We start from the raw sequence: 26011 nt of genomic DNA, 5'->3' as shown, positions 1-26011 counted from the left end.
CTTGGAAACAATGCTATCTAGAAATGTAATAAGAGGATGTGGGCTGCAGACTTTGAGATAGTTTGTAACCAAGACGAACCTTTTGTCATGACGCTATAGAAGCTGCCGAAGGTGAACAAGGAGCTGGCTCTCAAGCTGATGGAGGAGGGCGACCAAGAGGCAGAGCTGGCTTCTCGGAAGAAGAAGGGCAAGGTAGGAAAAAAACGTGACAACACACATCAGAGAGGACACACCTCTCCCTTTCTCTGCTCAGAAATGACGACTTTGTTTTTGGTTCATGGTAAACTGACATCAGGTTTTATTGAAACTGTAACAAAATGTTCCAAACCGTCTTCTTCATCGTGTCCTAACTTCTTTTACAGGCCTAACCAGTCTGCTCCGACAGACGTAGGCCCAGTTCAGACCTCAAGTCAGAGAATAAATATGATTCCTTGACCCTTCAGCCCTTGCCTGTCCTCTTGGTCACCTCCGCAGGATGTCCCCAGCATTCTGGGGGACGACCGCTTCAAGGTGATGTTCGAGAACCCGGACTTCCAGGTGGACGAGCAGAGCGAGGAGTTCCGGCTGCTCAACCCCATCGTGTCCAAGGTGGGGCAGAAAAGGAAGAAGAAGCTGCGGCTGCTGGCTCAGCAGGAGGCCGCGGTCCAACAGGTGAGGTTTAATGCCGCGGTAGGATACTGACTTTTCCCTCAGAGGTCAGAGTTAATGTTCGTTGATTCTGACATGGAGGGGAGAAAAAGACTAAAGGTGTTCATACAAAGAACATAATTTGGGGATCCAGCCGTCCTTCCTTCATATCACTGGTAACGATGGGCAAAAGGAGAGTAATGAAGTTGCTTAGATTGTTTTTCTATAGGGTTTAGGACTTGAGAATGAGGTCACTAGATTTTTTTGGTCTGCTGTTGATTTGGCCATTATTCTGCCCAAAGGAATCAGTTTGTAGCCATCTTAACTGATTTTTATTTTAAATGTCCCTATATTTGTGTTTATGATGTTGTGCACTCTAACAAGGTTCAAAACAGAAACAGGCCCACAGCATCACAGATCCTCTGCTGTGCTTTGCAGTGTGAATCAAGTGTTTTCCTCTTCTCCATTTAAGACAAAATACTCCTTTATTGTCCCACATCGGAAATACTTACTATGTGTTTGACAAGGAAGACTCCTGGAATGTATTCTGCCAACATTTCCCTCTTAACCCCATCTGACTGAGCCACACAGTGATGGTAGGACAGAAAAGGAAAGGCTATTTCCTGGGATGGCTCCCATTTAATTTATTGGTTTCAAGATGGGACTAATGCTTGTTATAAAACAAAATTGTCCTTATAAACAATCTGCATTTATATTAGACTAGTTTACTTTTTTATCAGTACTTACAAGTCCAAGAGTTTGATAAGTTTTTAATTAGAGTAGTTTGTTTTTGTCCAGATGTCCTAAAAGTTGTGAAATAGCCCTATAATAAGCCATTTTCAGCATTGATTTGTTTCATGTTTTTTACTATTCAGTCAGGTAAAGCTTAATATTTTGTTTTCCAATGTCCAGAATGTTCTAAAAACGGCAGAAAAATTAAATTATAGAAATTTGAGTCTGAACAAGTTTGAATTGTGTAGGAACCTTGTAGTCATACCCCAGTGAAACAACAGGTCATGGTTTTTAGACCCGCTAATCATCTTAGTAAAGGGCTTTATGCCCATCTTTACTACTGATGCTGATAATTATGGCGGTTCAAGAAGCAATTGGCATAAATCAAGTATTTTTCTTGAGTTACTATGAGTCATATTGCTCATATTATTTACCTGTATTACATACCATAATGGTTCATATTAACAGACTTACAGGAACCTTTTTCACCCAAAACTTTGAGTTTTTACAATCAGACATCTTACAAGGTTGCATTTAAGTCAAGGAAAGATACGTTTATTTCTGAAGTTTCTCGGTTAAACGTTAAAAGTTAGGAACATTACATTAGACAAATTTTGGAGGCTTAAATATGATCTGTAATCCATCCTATAAAAATTCATGTTTTTTTTTTTTTTTTTTTGTTAGTCTGGCTTTACTGTAGCTACACCACAAGTGAGGTGTTTTAAAAAGATAGACGGCAGTCGTTAAAGGGGAATACTTTACGATTATCTAGTACGATATGTCACGAGAATAATTTTCTCCGTTTAGGAGGCTGATGAAGAAGAGGAGCCAGAAGGGCGAGCCAGCTCCGAGGAGGACAGCTCCGACGACGACAAGAGCTGGGTGGAGGAGGTGCGGGAGCAGCGGCGGTTGCTGTGGCAGGAGGGCAGAGACCGCCGGCGGCTGGAGAGGAAGGAGGCCGACCGGAACACCGTCCTGCTGGAGCAGAAAGAGGGCGAAGGAGAGAAAGCCGAGAGAAAGAAGACGAGCCAGCCGCAGTTTTATCAGATCAAAGCCGGAGAGGAGTTCAGAAGTTTTGGCGACATGGCCCGCAAGCAGAAACTGCAGAAGTGCGTCCTGTTTTCTGAGAAGGGTTCTGATTTGTGGCGTCCTCGTCGCCCCCGTTTGCTAACCGTCCTGTTTTGGTTCAGGGCTTCTCTGGAGGAGCGGCTAAAGCTGGAGGAAAACTCAGGAACCGTCAACACAGTAGACACGGCGGTGGGCAGCAAACAGCTGACGTTCACTCTCAAAAAGGTACGGGTGCAAATAATCCAGCACTAATGTTGCTTCTGTAAATGTTTCACATGGTTTCGCTTCAGCAGAGTGGCACGCACAAAAAAAAAAAAGGGTTTGATGTTAACTGTAAATGAAGCGACTCGTAGAGCAGCTTAAAGGTGAAGGGGAGCGAGTTGTGACGACCTTTATGATCATCAGCAGGAAGCTAATAAACATACTGGGTTAAAAAACAGTTTCCTTTATCGGTTTAAGTTAAAAACAAAGGCCTATGAAAGAAAAGCAGGTCCACATCATCATGGTGGGCATGAGCTGTGTTTCTACATTTTCAGCCTTTGTGTCTCATCAGACCCATTTGGAGTGTTTGTTGTTGGAAAGCTCAAGCTCCCAATCTTTCTCACTTAAAATCTGTTTAGCAAACTCGACTCATAAATGATGTTTGGATAGAAAAGGCTTTTTTCTTGCCTGTCTCCCAGACAACTGGTTGGTTCATGGTTATTATGGAGACTTTGTGATGCTAAAATGCCTCTTGTTGCTGCAGTTTTCTAACGGTGGAGATTTTCTCTTTTTTACCGCCTATAACATTGTCCGTGGTAAATTAGCTGTACGCTGTATAAACTTCACTTTAAGGTTTAGAAAAGAAAGTCTTTTTCTACTAAAACAAATTTTTAATAGGTATTTTATATTGAAAAACAAACTGTTGTAATATTGAAAATGGAAGTAACAAAAAAAAAAGAATAGGACAGGGAACCAAAAGGAATCTAGACAACCACTTCAATTAAATTTTATTTATATAGCGCCAATTCATGGAACATGTCATCTCGAGGCACTTTACAAAGTCAAAATCAAACAGATTATAAAGATTGGGTCAGATTATACAGATTGGTCAAAAATGTCCTATATAAGGGAACCAGTTGATTGCTTCAAAGTCCCGACAAGCAGCATTCACTCCTGGGGAAGCGTAGAGCTACAGGGAGAGTCGTCTGCATTGTACATGGCTTTGCTGCAATCCCTCATACTGAGCAAGCATGAAGCGACAGTGGGAAGAAAAACTCCCCATTAACGGGAAGGAAAACCTCCAGCAGAACCGGGCTCAGTATGAACGGTCATCTGCCTCGACCGACTGTGTGTTAGAGAAGACAGAGCAGAGACACAACAAGAGAGACAAAAAAAGCACAGAAGCACACATTGATTCAGTAATCTATTCTACATTAGAAGGTAATAGCGGGTGATCTGTCTTCTCTGGATGACGACTAACAGAACGCCAGACCAGGTGTACCTACTATGAAGAAAAAAAGAGAGAGAACAAAAAGTTAAAAGCTGAAATGATGACAAGCAATGCAAAACTGGTGAACAGTAGAACTCAATAGAGTGAGAAAAATAGGCCCTGATGTCCTCCAGTAGCCTAAGCCTATAGCAGCATAACTATAGAGGTAGCTCAGGGTAACATGGGCCACTCTAACTATAAGCTTTGTCAAAAAGGAAAGTTTTAAGATTAGTCTTAAAAGTAGATAGGGTGTCTGCCTCGCGGACCAAAACTGGGAGTTGGTTCCACAGGAGAGAAGCCTGATAGCTAAAGGATCTGCCTCCCATTCTACTTTTAGAGACTCTAGGAACCACCAGCAGACCTGCAGTCTGAGAGCGAAGTGCTCTGTTAGGAACATACGGGGTAATCAGAGCTCTGATATATGATGGAGCTTGATTATTAAGGGCTTTACACGTTAGCAGAATAATTTTAAATTCAGGCGGTGAAGTTCCTTCCTCAGACTGAAAAAGTTCTCATTTATGTCTCTGCTTTCCGCAGTCGGAGCAGCAGAGGAAGCAGCAGCAGGCGGAGAGGGAACACCACGAGGAGAGGAAGAAGCTGAGACGCTCCGCCGGACACCTGAGCAGCGCCCGTGGGAGAGGATGGGGGAGGGGGAGAGGAAGAGGAAGTGTCCACTACTGAAAAGAGACACCACATGATCCAATGTACAAACTTGGATCAAACATTTCTTTGATTTTTTTTCCATCTTGTCTCCTCCTGCCAGTGGTTGGAGAGATGAAGTCAGGCCGCGAGACCAGGAAAAAAAACGTCTCGTACTGATTTAGTGATAGAGCTGTCTGGCTCCTGGGTGGTCTGAGCCTCCTGTCTGTGAGCAGCATGCATATTAAAAACAGATTACGTCTGTCAGTGCCTGAATGAATGTTAAAGCAAGATGGTGCGTCTGAGTCGTGATCATCAGTTGGTTGAGATTTCACAGGAAACTCCTCAAAAAGCCAGGTTTAGAGCAGACGAACAAATCTGTTTTGATATTTTTATAATGTGTTTATCCATAATTTTGTTAATGAATAATATCTTTATTTGACTTTTACAGTATATTCGTAGAAAGATTTACATTTGTGCGGTCTTGTATTGCTTTTTTTTTTAAACAACTTTTTTATTTCTTTGCAAAAAAAAAAGGATGGAGCAAAAAAAGCTTTACCTTATTAAAACAGAATAATATTTTCGATATTTCTCAACCAAATTGTCTTCTACCCTCATATCAATACCGTTGTATCATGGTTAAAGCTGTGAAAAGGCTCCTAGTTTATAGTGGCCACTCAACATAATTAAGAGCTGTGAATGTGCTTCAAATCATTGCCTTTTGTGCTTAATGGTAACGTCCAAAGGAAAGTGTAAATGTTGTATCCAAGCATTATAAGGGAAAGTTTAGTGGAAGGAAAAAATGTGTTCAAGAACCACCCCACAGAGACGCATCCATGAATCACTGGGCTAAGGAGAAAATGAACAATGGACTGTTGCTCAGTAGTCCAAGGTCCTCTTTTCAGTAAAAGTAAAGTTTGCATTTCATTTGGAAATCAATGTTTCAGATACTGAAGGAAGAGAGGCACAGAATCTAAGCTACTTGAGGTCCAGTGTGACTCGGCTATTATTACCATGGTATCACTGTGATAAGAAATCTATTCTATCTGTGTTTGGTGAGACATCGCCATCACATCACATCTGAAAACAAGTCATGGAGGGAGTTTTTGATGGCCCAGATGAGTAGTACAACAAGCACCTTTTAGATCTGCAGCCAGTCAAAGTAGAAGTTGTTGTCATGCATCTGTTTCTCCGGCGCATTTAACGCAGCCCACCCCGATTTATCCTGTGAGAAACTCTAGAGAAGAGGATGTCTCTACAATGGCCTGGATGGAGGACATTTAATAAAATCGTAATTGATTACCTTGATTATCCTCGTCAGCCTCTTTAAAACTCAGAAAAATGTGTCATCCCCCTTAAAAATAAAAATACATCAACAATGGGAAGACACTTACTAATAGAATCAAATATGCGGGTCCCTGCCAAAGCTGTCAATCGTATCTGGTCTTTAGTCTCGTTTCCACCTGATTAGGATTCGCAGATCAGGAATAAGAGGAGAAAATCTAGTTATACTGCTGAAGAATTGATAAGTTTAGAATATAAAGGAGCTATTGGCTCTCAGGCTCATTAAAACTCATCTGGTGACAGCTTCATAATTCCCATATCATTCGTCTGTCAGGTTTTTGCTTGTTAAATTCTCTTAATTTGCATTTTTTTTTCTACTTTTGTTCAAACCTGGACTTCCAGCAATGTAACTCGTCAGTCAATTTCCAAACATTGTGGAACTCTTTCAGAATGTATTGCAACATTTCAATGTTCAAGTTGATTATTTTTTATCCTGAATGTGTGACAATTTCCTACCTTTAATCCCCATCTTCACTTTCATCTGATTGGAGGGCACGCCTGTCCAGTCATCCTGCTTTGTAAATAGAGAAAAGGCTATTGCTTAAATTGTGCTTGTGTCATCAGAACAGAGTGTAAATGGGTCTTGATGACTAACCTGTAGCCTCGTTTCCTCCTTTGTGTTGGCACATCAGCCGTGCTGTTTCTCTGTGCAACACATCAACATCGCTGCCCTTGCAGACGCCCCGTCGCCTTTCCCTCCACAAAGCCGTCGCTTCACCGTGGCAACCAACAATTAGGAGCAAAGAAGTAGGTCGCTGAAAACTAAAATAAAACGACAATCTGAACAAAGTAACACAAGGCATCATTTAAGACAACCGGGATGGGTGTTTAGGCTGCATCCATTTCAAAAATGTCACATCAACTAAAGGGTGATGCATCTCAGGTTTCAGGTCATTCCTTTCTTCTTATAGACATGACTTCCAGATACTGTTACATAACATTTCTAACCGCTTATTGTTATTCAGAGACGCCATTTTATCTCTAAAAAAATATATATGTTTACATGTAAATAAAATATGTGATAAAAATAGACAAGGCAACTGTCAACTGATTCCACCACCTTTCACTCTACAAATCTGGCCTTTATTGGAGGAGTGGCCAGAAGAAAGTTTGTCCCCCTACAAAGTTTTCTATTAACCATGTAGGGGACGATCTATGTATGTAGGGGATCTGACAAACCTGTGAAAAATGGTGATCCGGTCAGATGAGACCAAAAGTACACTTTTAACCCGTTTTACGTGCAAAAAAATTATGTTTGGAGGAAAAGTCATCCTGAACACCATCCTCATGGTGAAACATGGTGGCAGCAGCATCATGTCAGGGGGATGCTTTTCTTCAGCTTGGTCTGTGAAGCTGGTCAGGATTGATGGGAAGACGGATGGAGATGAACAGGGCGATCCCTGAAGAATACAAGTAAGAGGCATAATTTACTTTTTTTGACTGGTACAGCACAACAGTGACCCTAAACCAGGCATGTCCAGCTCCAGTCCTGGAGGGCTGGCTCCCCTGCATGTTTTAGATTCCTCCCTGCTCCATCACATCTGATTCCATAAATGATTTACCTTTTCAGTCTGTCATCAAGGTCAGCAGAGGCCTGCTGATTAAGCATTCATTTGGTTCAGCCGTGTTGAACCGGCACACCTAAAACACGCAGGACACCACAGAACTCATCCCTAACAAGTCTTTTTTTTTTTTTTTTTTTGATCGGTAAGCACCTATAATATAAACTGTTATAGTGTAATTTAAGAAACTCAATTTTAGAGCTCTTTTATTTTAGGTTTTAAAATGAAGCAAAATGTCAAACTTTTAAAATCAGAGAATTAAAAACATTTTCTTGAATGAAAAGTTCCTTATTTATGGGAAAGGAAGACGACATTGTTTAGAGCCTAAAAAATGTTAAACAAAAGTAATATTCCTTGTTTCATTGTTTTACCTCTGACTTGGATTTTTTTTCTTGCTCATTTGAACCCCTTAATTAGTTCCTTTATATGGCTCCTTATATTCATTTTAGCCAAACATATTAGGAGCCAAGTGGGGCTGTGTGACCACAGGTTGCAGACCACTGATTTGGATCAAAGCATAATCGCGTGCTGGGACGGCCCAGTCAAAGTCCAGACCTGAGAGAACTTGTTGGAAGCCTTGACAACTGATGTTCAGACATGCTTTCCATCCAATATGACCAAGCTTTAGAAATATTGCAAAGGGCCAGATAAATTGTTTTCTCGATGCATTAAACTAACAGAGCTATAAACCAAAAGACTTGCAGCTGTACTTGCAGTGAAAGGCGGCCCCATAAAGTATTGACTCGGGTAAGGTGATATATATATATATGTATATATATATATATGTATATATATATATATATATATATATATATATATATGTATATATATATATATATATGTATATATATATATATATATATGTATGTATATATATATATATATATGTATATATATATATATATATATGTATATATATATATATATATGTATGTATATATATATATATATATACAACACTCCTTAGATTTTTGTTAAATGAAAACCACTTTTTATTATGCACTACTTTGTGTTGGTTTGACACATAAAATACCCCCAAAACACTTTAAAGTTTGGGGTAGCAGTGCAACAATTATGTGAAAAGGCTCAGTGTAAATACTTCTGCAAGATACTGAATACACTGTAGTTGGATGCAGCATCAGACCGCAAACCAGCTTTCAGCCTTGAAACTTGCACAAAGCAACTGTTTACTTAGCAGGGTTAACGCTGTGTTCACAAATATTTCACTGTTTTACATGTCGGCCTGCTGCAACGTTGTGAGTCCGTGGCAGAGATCTGACACCTGAAAGCATGAGCCGGCGAGTTTGTTCTTCTGGCTGTGTCTTTTTTTCCTGCAAAAAGGATCAAAGGAGGAAAACGAGCTGACTCAGCCCTTTCAGCTGAGCTCCGCGCCAACAGCAGGACTCACAAAAGATAGTCCAGTGAAAATGTGGTCACTTTTGTCCCTCTCTCCACACAGCCAGCAGCACAAACCGTTGAGAAACCGCGCTGACAGAGGGAGATACGATCAGTCAGCAGAGAGTCAGATCAAACAATGTGAAACAAAATGAGCTGAAAGCTGTTGGGCCGAGCGCCGTTTTGCATTTAACCTTCTTTGTTCAATACGTCCATGGTTGTCAAGCAATTTCTATAATTACATAATATAACCTAAGTTGTTGATGTATTTTCAGAATACAAAGAACTCTCATGACCATAAATACACCAACAATCAGGGTTTCATATACGGAAGTTGGTAAGTAGAAAAAAAACATAACTTCCTTCTGCGAGACGCGAAATAAAGGGGAAATAGGTCCTTTCAGTTGGAGATTTTTTCAATGCTTATTGTAAATGGAAATTTGCTTTTGTTGTGTTCCTTGAACATAAATAGAATAAACAGTTTTCCTTAGCTCTTCAAAATATAATGAATGAATGACTTCATTCTCAATGTGCAGTAAACCAGTAGCCTCGTGAGACCATCCTGATCTCGCGAGCTTTCAACGTTTCACTCGCAGATCAGTCTGGATACTCTCCGTTGAAGAAAATTTGGAGCCGTTCACCAAACGAACGTCCAATCAGCGTTGGCTTTGAGGCGGGTTGAGGTGTGACGCAACGGGAAGCGCGTCAGTTCAGTCTTAACAGCATGGCGGCTTTAGCCGATGAAACTAGCGTTAGCGTGGCTATCGAGCAAGTTTTATCGGAATTACAGAGTATTTCTTTGCTGAGCTAACGAGCCTTTACCTGCAGCAGCAAGAGTAGCTTGGCTTGTGGTTGTGTTTTCGTCGTCGCTCTGTTACGAGCGACGACGAATCTGATTGGTTCATTTGGCCCGTCTATCACCAACATAGGCCAATCAGCTAACCAGTATTTTCGCCCCTTCCCAAAATTACTTCAACGGAAGGTTTCCAGATGGATATGCGGAGCAAATCTATCTGGCGGAGTCAGGTAAGTAAACCAGTACAATTAAATTAGGGGTACCTCTCATATAAGGTGCAATCATTAAAACTAATAAAACTACATCACACACTATTATATACAAAATTAAAATCAAAGTGTGATTGTAATTTTTTATATAGAGAAAGGATTTTTTTTCTGTAGTTTCTGTAAAAGAGATGAGACAGAAAACAGTCAGATGACATCAGCCCTGTGAAGAAACCAGCCCTGGATGAGTCAACGACAAGAGCGGACCTTTAACTGACTCCTTTTTTAATAACGGTATTGTGGTAACATGCCTGACTCGACGGCCAAACCTAAATTACAATTCCCCGTCTTCAGTTTCGGTGAAAATGTGGAACATTATATTTCCTTGGAATGTACTTGACACTGAAAAGTCTCATTGTTGCAGCTCACAAATATATATTTTTTTTTTGTTCTGTCTTATTTGCCCCTTGCGTAACTGCTTTTGCTTTGCTTGTTACACACATTCCAGATCATCAGACAAATTTCAGAATCAGATGTAGATCGCCTGACTAAAAACAAAACTCAGTCTTCAGATGATGATTTTAGTTATTAAGGTTAAAAACACTATTCAAACCAACCTGGCCATATATATATATGTAAAATAGTAATTGCCCCCCCCCCCCCCCCCCCCCCCAAGCCTAATAACCGCAAAAACTGCTTTCAAGCATTTCTGATGTCTAGCAGTGAGTCATTTACATCACTGTGAAGGATTTTTGGCCCACTCTTTTTTGCAGAACTGGTGTAATTAAGGTCCAATGAGGAATTTTCCATCATGAATGGACTGTTTTAAATCATGCTGTAGCATGTCTATCATATTTAAGTCCAGACATTATTAACTAGACCACTCCAAAGTCTTTTTATGCCATTCAGAGATGGACTTGCTGCATAACCCAAGCAACCTTGATTTCCCCCTAATTAGCAGCAGCGTAGAGCTTAAAGTCCCGAACTGGTGGCCGAACATTCTTAAGTAACTTCGGGTAGAGAGCGGACTTCAAGGTTCCATCAAATCAATTCCTCCAGATTGTGAAGCAGCAAACCAGCCTCAGACCATCACACTATCACCACCGTGTCATGATAATGTTAATTTTCTTTCTTTCTTTCTTTGGTTATTTTAGGCCAGATAATAAGACTAAGGCTTCCAAAAAGTTAAACAGTACACAGAATATTTCCATACATTTTCTTGTGGTTCATCAAAATGTTTGAGATGGAGATTTGTTTCCTTTTTTGGTCAGCTGGGGTTTTCACCTTATGGTAGCCCGGCCACACTTGTGAAGGGTGACCCTTGCTCCCTGTGTGCCCAGTTCCACCGGCTCGTTTTAGCCGCGCACTGCACAGCTCCGCCCACTTACGAGTTTTTCAGGAGGAGTTTTTTCAGGGCCAGCTCCTCTGCGCTTGCTGATCAGCAGGGTCAAACCGAGCTGACTCAAGAGGAGTTTTGAGTGAACCCACCAGTTTTCAGCGATTGGCCGAGGGGGGTGGAGAAATGAGAAGGTTTTCTCTGAGGAAGTCCAGAATAACTGAAGAGTGACAAAAGGGCTGGACGATAATTCAATAACGATATATATCGATCGATAGACGTACATCGATAATAGGGAAAAAAAAGGTCAATAAAAAGTTCAATAGAAAAGTTTTCCTTCTTTTTGCATTCTAGCCTATCATGTAGGTTAATATTACAGTCATTACATCCAACCAACGAATCACAACGCAGACCAAGGAATGCACGTCACCAAGCTCCGCACCCTTCAAAGAGCTCAGGGAGCGCGCCTTCTTTTAAATTTTGAAAAACTTGCAGTTTTAGTAAAAAGTTGGTTGAATAAAGGGTTGAGTTTGAATTCAGTGTTTGTGTGTTCTGTATCTAAAAATAGGTCACTAAGTAATATCAAGGAAAACTATGAACAGAGTTGGTCAAACCAAAATATAATTTTATTATTTTCAAACCACAAACCACACTTGAAGGTGTGTGTGTGTGTGGGGGGGGAATCACAAAACGGGCATAAGATAAACCGAGTAGGGAGGAGCTGAGTCAGACGAGCCTATAGAGGTCATGGACTTTGTTTGCCATCTGTCCTTGATTTAGTTTTTTTTAGATGATGTTTTGCTTCATGTTGTCAGACAGGCTCTTTTTCAGTGATTTCTTTATTCTACAGGTTCTGTAGTTGAAACATGTAAGTGTGACAACAAAGTAAAATGCTAGAAGGAATCTGGAACCAAGTAGATATTTTTTGCAGCTCTTTATACAGCTATTTTACAGTTTTGAGACGTGAGTCTGACTGGTGATGGGTGGTGGAGGTTTTACCTACACCCCACCAGACTGTCGAGCTCCTGCACCATCTGTTCATCTGTGAAGCCAACTGTTGAGACGCTGACATTTCCTCTCTCCTCAGTCTCTGTCTGGGTCAGCCAGAAATGTTCATCTAATGGAGGTCAAGCCTTTGCGGATTTTGCTTGTTTACGTCTTAACACCTATAATCCCTGACCTCTGACACATCACCCAACCATTGGTTAAACAGAGTGAATCAGCTTAAATGAATGGATAAATCAGGTGCTTGTTGCAGCTTAATGCAGAGTGACAATAGAAACCAGCTCGACAGTGTCAGCTGACTGCTACTGGGAGACTTTTAAAAGCTATTTTGTATTTTAAACTCTTATTTATCATCCTTCAGTTGCTCCCTTTACATTGTGTAGCTCCTCTATGGCCAACCTTGTCCTCTGTCCCACCACTCTGTTGCTCATCCATCTTCACTGCATATATTCATATATATATTATATATTATATATATTATATATAGGAGGCCTTAGTCCTTAGTATTACCGGCTGGTCACCATTAAAACGGAAGTTTACTCTAAAAATCACCTACCTGTTTAATTTATCTTTAACAACTTAATGCTTTAGGGTATGGATCATAACATGTATCTCTCTCTGTTGTTACTGCTGTTGTTGAACATGTGTACTAGGGCTGGACGATATATTCAACCAGCTTTTTAAAAAGAAAAAAGAACACATGCTCTTTAAACTCTTTAAAGGGGGTGGAGCTTGATGACGGAGGGTTTCTGGGTCTGTGCTTGTGATTGGTTGGGAGAATGTAATGACTGCAGTATTCACCTGCATGATGTGCTAGAATGCAAAAGGAAGGAAAACTGTTCTTCTATTGAAATTTTTATTGACCCTTTTATCCTATTGTACCAGATGTCTATCGATCAACATACATCGTTATTGAATTGTCGTCCAACCCTAATGTGCACCAGTGCATTTGATCTCCATTCCACAGGCATCCTCAGAATCAGAATTATCTTTCTTTGCCAAGCTTCTCGTTACAAACAAGGAATTTGACTTTGGATTCCAACACTCACATTGTGTGAAAAACAGGCAGACAAGTAACAGCAAGCAGAACAGCAAACTACAATCTATAACAGAAAAAAATATTATTAAGGTCAGGGGAAGTATGTATAGGAGTTTTTTTTTCCACAGTAGAATACGTAGCTGGCTACCCTGACTATAAAGTGTTCATCAGACTGGAGATAGAAACTGGATCTGCGACAGCTCTTTATAGCCATCAGTGCTCTTTAGCACCGGCCTAAGGTACAAGTCTGAATAACCTGTGACGAGGATATGTTGGGTTGATAGCTATTTTAGCTGCTCCTTTTCTGGCCCTGGACCTGTACAGGTCATTCATGGATGGAAGGTCAGTCCTGACAATCCTCTCTGCAGCTCTAAATGTTCATTGCGGTTCAGACCTGACTAGTTTTGTGGATAAACTGAATCACACAGAGATGGATGAGCACAAGACAGATGGAATATAGGCAGTGTAGACGATGATCGGTAGCCACAGGAAGTCCAGTCTCTGCTGGGCCTTCTTACAGATGATGTCAATGTGTGAGGACTATCTCGGGTGGTTCCTAGGAACTGGAAGTGACCCACAGTAGACACATTGTTGTTGAGGATAGTGAGGGGGAGACAGAGTGAGGGACATTCCTCTAAGTTCCACCGTCATCTCCACAGTCCTTAGCAGGTTTTGCTCCAGGTGGTTCTGGGCGCACGCGTGGACCAGCCGATCCACCTCATGTCTGTATATGCAGACTCAGTGGATCAGCCCAATGACAGTGGTGTCATGTGCAAACTTCAGGAGTTTCACAGATGGGTCCGCAGGTGGGCAGTCCTTGTTATACAAAGAAAAGAGAAGATGGTTAGAGAACACACCCCTGAGGGCGTCAGTGTTGATTCTTCTTGAGCGGGAAAAGAGGCTTCCCTAGCCTCACCTGCTTCTGACAGTCAGTCAGGAAGTTGTAAAGGGAAGTACCCCAGCCTCTCTTCTAGACAGCCTCCACAGGGATCTGGGCAAGCCACCTCTTCAACCTCCTAACGGCTGCTCTCACTTCCTCCTCACCAGTCCCTCCTAATACACTAACCTTATTCTATTTTTTTTTTTTTTTGAATCTGCAAAATCTGCTTCTGGTTAGAACAAGACCTCCGGTTTGCTTTCGTGTAACTAGAAGTTATTAAAGAAAAATCACGGTGACGTGCAGCACCACAGTCAAGGCCTCAAACCCTGCACTGTATCTTGTGGGCGCCCAATAACAATCATGATCCTTGTCTGGTGGTGGGACCTTGCGAATGTGGGCGCCAGGCCACAATGCTCCACAGTTACGATAACAGAAACTGTACACAGAGACGGCGATAGACATTACAGGAGGCAGAGAAGGAGAGGGGTGAAGGAAAGGGTAGCACACAAGCTGCATGGAAGTGAAAACAGAACAGAAAATAAGCGACTGGACCGACGTGGAACAATTTGCTTTGACATTTGCTTCAGCGTTTCGTGAAGTCAATATCTGTGGAAAATGAATTAGCCCTCTGGTGTTTGCGTGCTTCCTGGATGCTTCACATAAGAAACGAGGAGTTTAAGGATTTCTGCACAGCATGAAAATGACTGCAAATTATGTCAGCGTTAAAATGTGCCTGTCAACCTCATTTAAACTTTTACCAGCGCAGAAAGAGACAGCGTCTTAGGTTTTGAGAACTGCATCTCCTGGTAAGAATGACTTCATTTAAAGACCCTACGGAGTGGAAACCCTTAAGTGCACTGGGGACAATCTTGATTGTGGTTTGGAGACCTGGAAAAAGCATCCAGTCCACAGATATGCGGTCTGTAAGAAGCCCCAAAACTTCCTCTTAGCGGCTTAGATCTGATGCCTGTACAGCATTTCCACATGTGTTGGGTCACAATAACCAACACTCTTCATTTTCCTCCATTTGGTAATGTCTGCGTGTAAACCAAATGGCTATGAAAGCGATCTTTAGACTGATTAGAATGTGCCGTTAGGGGGAAATGTGTGTCTGGGTTGAAAAAAATTTGAGCTTTTAGATAAATATTAATGAGAACAACCTTAGTACAAACCAAGTTGTAGCTTTGTAATACGTTCCACGTCCAAAAGAATATAACTAAATATACAAAAGCATTATATTGAACAAGTTTGAAAGGTTTTTAATGGTAATGGGCTACTTATTGGTATGTCTATCTAGGTTTTAAAAAGTTACAGCTTCAAAAGCAGAAACATTTGGAAGTTTTTTTTAGTCATCATAACAAGGAAAGTTCCAGATTGGCTGCAGTTTTCTCTGTCTGAAAGGAACATAGAGTAGCAAGAGGCTCTCCCACCCCCACCTGTTGCTGCACATTGTTGGTCAGCGAACTGAGTAGAAGGCCATATTTCTCACTCTTACAAGAAAGATACTTTCGAATTTTTGGGACTATTTTTTTTCCCCCACGCATGAAAATAGTTAACAAGGTATACTGTTTATTTAGAAGATGTAACTTGAAATATATAATCATTTGAAAGCAACTGCCAATTTAGTTGGTGTTTTCAACTGATACTTATGTTTATGTATCAGATCAAAATAACAATAAATAAATTTTATTTTATAAAGTAAAATATAATATCTGTAATATTTTATATTTCATAGTATGTTTAGCAAAAGAAGAAATAGTTGTTTATTTTCTGTTGCAAATATAAGGAATTGCTAGACATTTACAAATATATGCCGGGGAAATCTAATACCGACTCAGACCTAGTTTCCAAGAGTTGCAATAGAAACCTTTTTCATAGATTTGATGTATTGTTTTACAGACACACATACAAAGGAAATCATTTTTTTATACTTGATTGATGTCACAATTCAAAAGAGGCGTTCGCCAGAGGATTAGTCTTTCCGAAGGTATATGTATCATAGCTAGACAAAAGGAATTAATGATCACTAAAAATTTGTTTTTTTCCTGTATCTGCACAGTAAAATGTGGTGAAACAGTAAGGAAGAGTAAAGAGCTGCAATTGTATTAAACTGAATTTGAAAAACTATAACTTGGATTTTAGATATTCAAATAATTGGTTAAGGTGACACCGTAGCAAACTATGGTCACAAATTACTTTCCAAGATTGTTGTAAATCAATATAGGAGTCTGCCATGTCAGTTGTCATTTAACCTTATTTAATCTCATCACACAGATCAGTGAATCAAAGTAAGACAAGAAAGACAGACTGTCACTGTGCCAGGGGACATAACTGAGCATCTCTGTTACGGATGCAAATGTCATGCGGGTTTCTTAAAGAGCAGCTGGTAAACACTGCAAATGTTTCTGTGTTGATCTGTTATTTTCAAATGCTGTTTACTTGAAATTGTCAAAAAAGCAAAAAGTTTAGGTTTAGCTGTGTTTTACTAATCCATTACCTGAACACTGAGTATTTATTAATACACCAAACAGGTGAACACAACCAATATATGTTGCTTTATTCATTTGTTTTCTCATTTAAGTTAATGATACAGATAAATCCCTAACACATTAGTTGTCTTATGAAACCTTTTGACAGCCCTGCCATGTATGCAAGAAATTGGTAAGGAAATCAAGTCTTGCACAAGAACCCGAGACACACCTTATTTCTTCATTTGTTGTTCCCACTTAGCTAGAGGTGTTCTTCAGTCTTCTGCCATTTTGTCCCTTTCTATCTCAGAAAGAAAGATTATTTCATACCCATGTACAAAACCCATTGTCTGTCAGTATATTTGTCTCTTGGTTGCTTATTCATTTCATAACTTACATAGATAAATACAGAAGTTATGTAAACTGCCCAAATCCTGTTTTCTGAATACTTACAATTGAACCATATTTCAATTTGTTAGAGTTTTGATCCTGCCACTTGACTCTTTGATGTATTAAAGATTATGAATCCTAAACAAACCAAAATAACTTTGAGTAACCTCTTGCGGCTTGTAGATATTATTTATTAAAGCTATATAATAACATTGTCTCACAGTAGATTTGGACAATTGGTTGTCAAAGTCAATAAGAGATGTCCCCTATATGGTATGAATTGATGTGCAGTTGGCATTTGATTTGAAATAAGTAGTTGATGACAAATTTCTGAGTAATACTGAATACTGCTTCTTTTCAAAGTTGGTTAATGATCGGTATGCTATTTCACAAATTCAAAGACTATCAATATTGAAAAAAGATAACTAATATCCTGTCTAAACATATCAGAAAACTACAAAATGTGAATGAGATGGGTTTATTGCAGCAGTACAAGTGGTGTTAATGAAGCACGTTGCCTATTGCTGAAGCATTACATACTTTATTTAACTGGAGGTTAACCTACGAGTTTTTTGTTATGTCTTAATCTCGGTGTAGAGACAAAATGAGGCTTTACAAAGAAATAAATTTGGTTTGAGCGGGCTGCAGCATCTCCATAAACCTGGTGTGTGGTCCCTGCAGCGGAGGTCTCTTTATATCCACCATGTGGATGAGGTGACAAGCCCAAACCGGTTCCTACGTGGATGGGAGGCCGGTTTCAGCTGGCTGCGTTGCCGTGGAAACGGTAGCTCTATAAATACCCCGAGAGCTCGTTCGCTTCCCAGTTAGTCAGACTACACTTCAAGCAGCGCGCTTCACGAGGAAGGGACCTGCTTTTTTTAACCCCAGCTCTCTGGTCTAATGGACAAACTCTTTGTAAATGCTTTTTAAGGTAAGAACTTGCCGTTTGGTGACTGTCTGTTACAAATGGATTGGTATATCTCGGCGTTGAACCGCTATGGAAGGGGAAAACGCTACGACGTGGCCGGTATGAGAGCCGGTTAAGCTAGCAAGACATTTCCTTTGTTGCCTTTTGAGAAGCCAAGAAAGACTTTTACTCTGTCGTTCGTATTTGTTGTAGTGACACGTGGGACGTTTCTTTAAATTAAATTTCATACATTCGAGATTTTTTTATCTTTTGACGGAGGAGTTTCATAATGAATGGAAAACGCATTGTCGCCTCATGGCGTTAGGCGCTCCAACGGAACCGGCATAAGAACGTCATACGTCGGTCATTGGTCAATCTTTGTTCCATCTTTTCAAGCGGAAGGCGGATCTTCTTCTCTGATTGGATAAGGCGTTAGCTTGGGTGTGGCTTAGAGGCTCCTGTCTTTGAACGACATTCGACCCTGGTATCGAGTTATAAAACCAAAGAAACGTGAATCGCGCCTGTTCGTTAAATTCGCTAGAATGCGAAATAATAATGTCGTTCTCTCCTTTTTGCAGAATCCTCACTCTAGGAAGGCGCACTCCAGCTGCTCAACAGGCCCAGGCCTTGAGTTGTATCTTAAGGGGTTTAACTTCACCGGTGAGCCTCCTTGGCTTCTCTGCACCTGATCAACAGCAGCGCCAAATTCCAACTCTTTCATATCCAAGTAAGTGTCATGTTTTACCCAAATTCTTATTAGAGTTGCCCGTCCCCCGACCCCCCCGCACGGGTCTACTTTATGGCTACGCAGTTGAGTAATCGATTTGGCAAAAGCTGCTGTCATCTGATTGCTCTCTTTTGATTCTTTCAGTTTACGCGTGGCAAATCGAAGATACTTACCAGGATGAACCCCACCGCGCTGGCCAAATTTGAGTTTTCCTTCCTTGAAGAGGGTTTCTCTGCTCGGGACATTGTCGAGCAGAAAATCAATGAGTCATCCTTGACCGTAAGCATCCCGTGGGGGTTATGTAATGGACAGATGGTCTGATTTGCTTTGAGTGTCACTGAAAAGCATCCAGTTTTATAAAAGCTTTGATTATTATTGAGATAAAAATGTACTTTCATTGGAATTAGGTTTCTATATATAACATGCATTTTTTATTTATTTATTTTTTACTTCATACATTTCAGGATGATCGGGATGCGTTCTATGTCTGTGACCTGGGAGATGTTCTGAGAAAACACCTCCGCTGGGCAAGAGCCCTGCCTCGTGTCACTCCTTTCTACGCTGTGAAGTGCAACGACAGCCAGGCTGTAGTCATGACTCTGGCATCATTGGGAACTGGCTTTGACTGTGCCAGCAAGGTGTGTGCTCTGAGAGCCTTCTGTTGTTGCTAAATAAACTTTTTGTTGCTATATTTTTATTTCTTTTTTTTTTTTTGTTCTGTGCTGACTGTTGGCGTTGTCATCACACAGACTGAGATCCAGCTTGTTCAGTCTTTGGGAGTTGATCCAAGCAGAATCATCTACGCCAACCCATGCAAACAGGTTTCGCAGATAAAGTATGCGTCTGCGCATGGAGTCCAAATGATGACCTTTGATAGTGAGGTGGAGCTCATGAAAGTGGCTCGTTGTCACGACAATGCCAAGTGAGTTTCGGCTTTATAAGTAAAATCATTAATTTTGGTTTCTAGCTTTCTTTTTTGTAATATAGCTTGTGTTCTTCTTTATTAGGTTGGTGTTGCGTATTGCCACAGATGACTCGAAGGCTGTGTGTCGCCTCAGTGTGAAGTTTGGGGCTCCTCTTAAAGCTTGCCGCGGCCTCCTGGAGCGGGCCAAGGAACTGGGGCTAGACGTGGTCGGCGTCAGCTTCCATGTTGGCAGCGGCTGCACTGACGCAGAGACCTACACTAAAGCTATTGCAGACGCTCGCTGCGTCTTTGATATGGGGGTGAGTTGCTCCTAAAGTTCACCTGAAGATTTCATTTGTGACTTTAGCTCTGGGTGGAAGGCTAACCTTAATGCCTTATTGTGCAGGAAGAGCTTGGCTTCAACATGGATCTCCTGGACATCGGAGGAGGTTTTCCTGGTTCAGATGAGACTGAGTTAAAGTTTGAAGAGGTAGCTGGAAATATTTTATTTAGCCTTTTTTTTTTATTTTTTTTTTAAGTAAAATAAAAAATTAATTTGACTTACATGTGAATTAATTTCCACTTTTAGATCACAGTAGTAATCAACACGGCCCTAGACAAGTACTTTCCTGTTGACGCTGGGGTTCGTGTCATCGCTGAACCGGGCCGCTTCTACGTGGCATCTGCCTACACACTAGTTGTGAACATCATTGCTAAGAAGGTCATCATGGATGACGAGGCGTCTTCTGATGGTAATGTCTTGATGGTTGAACAGAAAACTAGGATATTAGAGTTGCCTGTTATGAGACTCTTGTGACCCTTACACATTTTTATTTATTTTTTTTCTGCAGAAGAAGACGAAGTGACCAGTGACAGAACTCTGATGTACTATGTCAACGACGGCGTGTATGGATCCTTCAACTGCATCCTCTATGATCATGCTCACTGTCTGCCAACATTGCATAAGGTCAGGGAGATTCAAAGGTTATCACTGGGGTGGGGACAAAGGGTTAAAGAGTGCTTGGCAAGTTCTCATCAGCTTTCTTTCAACTGTTGCCTATAGAAGCCAAAACCAGATGAGGCAGTGTACCCCTGCAGTATATGGGGCCCAACGTGTGATGGTCTAGATCGGATAGTGGAGCTGTGCACCCTGCCTGACCTTCAAGTGGGGGACTGGCTGGTGTTTGAGAACATGGGTGCCTACACGGTCGCTGCGTCCTCCACCTTCAATGGCTTCCAAAGACCTGACATTTACTACGTCATGTCCCGTCCCGCCTGGTGAGTCTTTGTCACAGTAATGTTTGTGCGTGAAGAAATTCTACGGCTTTAAAAGCTCCTTCAAATCTGTAACTTGTGCCCGTTTTTTTGTCATCAGGCAATATGTGCAGAAAATCTGCTCGCAGGGCCTTCCAACCCCTGCAGAGTCCTCCCTGTTCGACGTTCCAGCATGCTGCGGCCGAGAGAGCAGCTTGGACATGCCCACCAAGCCTTGCCACGCCAATGTGGTCTAAAACGTACAAAAGAAGCCATGTTCCTTAGAGTTAGCATCTTTATTAATAAGTGGATGGAGTTCTCTTATACTCTTGACAATTTGACAAGGCCAGTTACTTGACAGGAGCATGAGGGGGAAATGGTGTTGCACACTTTTCAGTGTTCTGTACAGAAGCTGGGAATCAACCTTTGAATGAGGCTGAATCGCACTCGGACCGTCTCTGTGGGTACTAGTCACAGTTTAAGAAGCAGTTCTGTGTTAAAATTATTTGCTGCTTATTAATAGCATTAGTAAGTGGTACTTTGTTATGAGCCTGTTTTTCAGAACTGGGAAGAACCTGGAAATTAAGTTCCAAGATGACTCTTGAGAACAACTTTGGAGTTTACATGTCAATAGGACTCGGCCATGAGAGTATTTAGAGATGGGGGCGGTAGTTAGTTTGGCAACAAAAGAAAAAGCAGACGGCATTATCTATGCTGATTGATCTCATAGGGTCAGTGTATTGCCCTAGCACCTGATATCATCTCTGATACCCACAAAGCATTGGTCAGAGGGGGATTTCAGATTCTCAAATGGCTGCTATAATTATCTTTTCATGATCACCACTTCTGAGCAGAACCTTGGTAGTGTTAATCTTCAAGATCTTATCGAGCCTCCTGTGTTTTTATTTTATTGTCATTTGTGGAACAAATAACTTTGATCTAACTATTTCAGATTTTCAGAAAATATTTAACATAACTTTTTTTCTACATAATTAAAATATACAGCAATGGTTTCTGGAGAAATCTTAAAGATTAACACTAAAAACACAGGGACTCAAAAAGGCAAACCAAACCCCTCCTCTCCTTTTTTTTTTTTCTTTTTGTTTTTTTTATATATTTTTTTCCCCTTTTATTTTGTGTTAACTTGTAGAATTGTATATCTATTCTGTTCATAATATTAACAAGACTTGGACAAAGTTTGCCTGCATGTAAACTGGATATGAAAGAGACGGGATTGCACATTGATATCGCTTTCCTACGGAAACTTTTTGAAGTTTTGTATTTTTTTATTAAATAAAATATTAGGTGCAGAACCATTCCATGGCTGCTTTTATTCAAGAGGACGTTTGTGAAAATTCATTATTTAACCAGGACTATTACTATCACATTCAAGAGCTCCATCTGGTGGATGAATTTTGCACTGCTTCAAAGAGTTTAAAAGCAGAAATACAGGCGGGTGCCTGAGAACCTAAAACAAAGTTTAAGGAAAACTCACGGCAAAGTAGCAGCAGTACACTTCACCCCTCCCCCTCATAAAATATATTTGCAAATGCAACATATAACTATGCCTCAATGTCTACAGGATACCAGCACTGATGCAAAAGTAATCTTTATTAAACCTTTGTAGCAATGTTGCAATTATTTACTGTAAGGTGGAGCTAGAATGCAATCCCTAATTTCTAAAATGTAATTTTATAAGTCTTAATGTGACACTAGTGAGTGTGTTGTACCTAATGGTGTAAGTTACGAATGCTGCAACAATTACTGAACAAGTCACGGATGACAATAACTATAGGGTAAAAACGGCTTACAATAGTTAAATACATTAAATATTACATAATGGAAAATGTGTAATGTCAAAGCCTCAATCTATTCATGTTTTATGTATTAGCCTTTAATCTTTTTTTAAAAAAAGAACCCCCTTTATTAGTATGTTACACAGAAAATATTTTATACATTTCCTTATTCTCAAAGTTTCAGACATCTTAAAGCATAATAAATAATACAAAGGAAAGTGTCACATCAGTTCATGGTTTTGTATGTAGGTAAAAATAACATTTGATATGCTTCTACCACACCTATGATTACAAACAGATTGCTGAGGTTCCATCTGAGTGAGAAACCTAGTTTAATTTTGACCCGAATACGTTCAGACATGACAGATAAATCAAATGTACCAGATTTGGTAGCCAAGAAATGGTTTTGTAAACAAAAAACAAATGTGAAAAAGGAATCTGGCAGTCATGCACACATACATGCAGTTGCAGGGGTGTTTCGCAAGTTAAAGGTGACCTATTATGCCTTTAAGATTTGCATTTAGGATTTGTCTAAGCAAAATGGTAATTTCCTTTTGATTTTTTTGTTGCACAAAGTATTCTCAGATAAGATTTCACCTCCCCAGTTTCATCTATTTTGAGCTCCTTTCAGAATGAGGTGTTTTTAGAGCGCTGTCAATTTTATGCAAATAAGCTGTAGCAGGCAAGGCAAGCTAATTTATAAAGCTCTTTTTCAGTAACACGGTAATTCAAAGTGCTGCACATGAACAGAACATGTTAAAACATTACAGAGCAAAGTAAATCTTTGGGAGTCATTCATCTAAACTAGTTTTGTCAACTTTTCTGTAATTTTGGCCAAGAGACACAAAGTTAAAGGCAGAAGAAAAATCCAAACAGGAAGCACAGGAAACGACGTCCGAAAGAGGTGGCGGGGGGTTGTAAGTGATAGCGTTCATCAGTCAGCTTCTCTCAGCTCTGATTCAGGTCCACAGATGCGGGGAACCAGGGCAGAGCATCTTGTTTACATAACATCCAGGAGAAATTGAGATAGCCAGCCTTCCAAGGCCGACACAGGGGAGCCAGTTTAGATAACAGCAATTATTTTGGGTCAGGCTGTCTGTCTGCCTTAAAGTATCATTGGTACATCTCAATGGTGAATCCAAACAGCCAGATGTTTGGTAAGTTCCGCCAAGCCAATCTTGCAACTTCTCCAAGGTCTATTCCTTCCCACCAGTAAGTTCAGGAACCATATCTGACCTGCAATGCTGTACAAGGATCGCATACAGTTTTCAATTCTGCTCATTCAGCATCTGAGTCTGATTGTTGATAGCACGGCACATTCCCTAACACAGTACAGGCAGCCTTACAATGGCCAAAACATCTGCTGATGTATTCCAAATTTCTCGATACGTCAGGCCAGCACCAAAAAGCAAAATGGACAAACAAACGATCCTCCAATCCTCCCAGGAGTCCATCGTGTACCCAGCCACAAATGTCCCGTCAGGGCACGTGGGCTCTCCCTTGCCCTGTAGTCTTGTTGAGAAAATTTTAAAAACCGCGTTGAGGGGCCAGCTGACTAGATCCATCCATCCATTTTCTAACACGCCTATCCCTTGTGGGGATGCAAAAGGTGCTGGTGCCTATCTCCAGCTGTCAATGGCCAAGAGGCAGGGTACACCTTGGACAGGTCGCCAGTCCATGGCAGACTGACCATATTCTTAATTTACAATTCAGAAGCTATGCAAAGAGAGGCTCCAAAAAGGTTAACAAGGAAACACAGGACAGAGAGCAGAGAGAGGAAGAGGAGAAAGAAAAGGGCCCGCCTTTACCGTCAGCAGGTAGAGAAGTCATTGAGAGCCGTGTTAAATTATTTATAAAGTGTAAAACTATATTGTTATGTTCTCAACTGCCTAAAAACATCTGAGTGTTTTGTTCTGATGAAGTGGTGTTTGGTGTAAGACACTTCTTGGAACCATTTTGGTAGTTTTAGATCAGAAGAATCTGTGACAAAATAAGACGCTAATAGCACTAGCGTTCCTATTGGATTTCCAATACAAATTAGCTTCATGCTAACTGTTAGTTGTCTCTTTTCAGCTGGAGAAGTGCAAGATAACTATATGCAAATTTTTCCGCACGTATTAATGACTATGTTTAATTGTGTATGTGATTTATCCCAAAAATAATTATAACTTATATGTAAGATGTATAAAAGTTGTGTTATTTTGTTACAATTTTACTTGTCTTGGTTTGCTAGGTGAGGGGTTTGGCTCAGCTTGGGTTGCTTGGTGAGGGACAGTGCCTGCCGATTGTGACGTAATAATCAGGAGGTTTTTGAAACAGCTAGTTTTCCAGACACCAACAAAACATTTGCTTATTGCCAAAAAACAGCTGGATGGTTAGGTTTTAAGCACTTGGACTGTTTCTAGAAGCCCAAATTACAATCCACTTTTCACCAAGTTTGTATTGTTTACAGTATCTACAACTTTAAAGGTACAATATATTCTAACCTTTTCAACATGAAATAAATGCCCCATATCCTTCATGTTGGAGGAGTTCTTCTAAAGAGCAAAGTTCAAGTTTGAATACCACTTTGTCAGATTTATGTCAACAATACCTGTGTATGTACCTTTGACTAAAACGTCATGGAAATTAATAATGTTAATATTTAAGTTATTGTTTGTTTTTATATTAGATTACATGTTTATACAGATATTATATATTTACATTACATTAATAACAAGAAAACTGCTTCGTTAACAAAGGACCCATATTGCTTAAGTCACTTTTCATAGGAATGAGTTTAATCCATAGATCTGGTTGAGCATTGATCTTTTAACCATCATTTCTTTTTACATATTTAATGCAAATCACTAGTTAAAAACTAATACATAAAGTGCATTTCATGAGTAAACTGTACAGCACAATTAAAGCTAGCCTACATTTAAGATGTACAAAAGGTTAACCCGATTGTACATCTACGTGCCTATTACATTTTCAAACACAAAACATTTTTTCAAGACAGTTTTGTTCACACAGTATGGAAATGATTGTGTCATTAAAATATTTTAACATCCAACAAGTAAATCTGTTCAGCAGATTATCCATAATTTAATACCGAACATAATACGAACTAGCTTACTAAACCAGGATCTTTAATTTGACGTCTCACTACACTCACAACATTAGCAAATGAAATGAAACAATGTCAGAAAATGTTATAAACCGTAATTTCATGCAGATAAATTACATGCAGGCTATTGTTTGTTGATTACTTTTGCCAGTGCATTTGCAATAAAACATACTCATTAACATTTGGTTGGTTTATTTTCATAATTACGCTTACATTTCTTCTCTTTTTTTCCCTTCTCATGACCAGATAGGCATGGCAAGCAGAATGGTGTTCTGCCTGCCACAGTTATGCTGAACATTTGTATTGATGTATTAAATCCCCAAGATAACTCTTGGAGATTGTTTATTGCTTTTAAG

The 26011-nt window shown here is 40.2% G+C and overlaps 2 protein-coding genes across 2 annotated transcripts in view; both read left to right on the top strand.

The window, feature by feature from the left end:
- Positions 1 to 6475, top strand: part of nol10 (nucleolar protein 10) — a 35153-nt gene extending 28678 nt beyond the window's left edge. The window contains exons 17-21 of the mRNA XM_012881864.3: positions 100 to 192; positions 475 to 651; positions 2167 to 2468; positions 2550 to 2652; positions 4436 to 6475. Coding sequence (XP_012737318.2) covers positions 100 to 192; positions 475 to 651; positions 2167 to 2468; positions 2550 to 2652; positions 4436 to 4579 — 819 coding nt within the window. The 3' untranslated portion in view covers positions 4580 to 6475. The remainder of the gene's footprint in view (positions 1 to 99; positions 193 to 474; positions 652 to 2166; positions 2469 to 2549; positions 2653 to 4435) is intronic.
- An 11295-nt stretch (positions 6476 to 17770) lies between these two features.
- odc1 (ornithine decarboxylase 1) lies at positions 17771 to 22067 on the top strand. Its single transcript, XM_012881856.3, has 11 exons — positions 17771 to 17889; positions 18444 to 18592; positions 18737 to 18871; positions 19057 to 19230; positions 19342 to 19514; positions 19600 to 19816; positions 19903 to 19986; positions 20086 to 20248; positions 20348 to 20463; positions 20560 to 20774; positions 20872 to 22067. Exons 3-11 carry the CDS (start codon positions 18770 to 18772, stop codon positions 21005 to 21007), a joined length of 1380 nt encoding a protein of 459 aa, XP_012737310.2. The 5' UTR covers positions 17771 to 17889; positions 18444 to 18592; positions 18737 to 18769; the 3' UTR covers positions 21008 to 22067.
- Positions 22068 to 26011: the final 3944 nt, after the last annotated feature.

Source organism: Fundulus heteroclitus, unplaced genomic scaffold (genome assembly GCF_011125445.2).
Source record: "Fundulus heteroclitus isolate FHET01 unplaced genomic scaffold, MU-UCD_Fhet_4.1 scaffold_55, whole genome shotgun sequence".
NCBI classification, from domain to species: domain Eukaryota; kingdom Metazoa; phylum Chordata; class Actinopteri; order Cyprinodontiformes; family Fundulidae; genus Fundulus; species Fundulus heteroclitus.
The sequence above is the reverse complement of the archived record's forward strand: the minus strand, read 5'-3'. Positions and strand labels throughout refer to the sequence as shown.

Excerpts from the sequence above, each read along its gene's own strand:
- odc1 (XM_012881856.3), top strand. The coding sequence starts at position 18,770 with ATGAACCCCACCGCGCTGGCCAAATTTGAGTTTTCCTTCCTTGAAGAG. Across the intron at positions 19,515-19,599 it reads CGTTGTCACGACAATGCCAA|GTTGGTGTTGCGTATTGCCA; the intron begins GTGAGTTTCGGC and ends CTTCTTTATTAG. Across the intron at positions 19,817-19,902 it reads GCTGCGTCTTTGATATGGGG|GAAGAGCTTGGCTTCAACAT; the intron begins GTGAGTTGCTCC and ends CTTATTGTGCAG.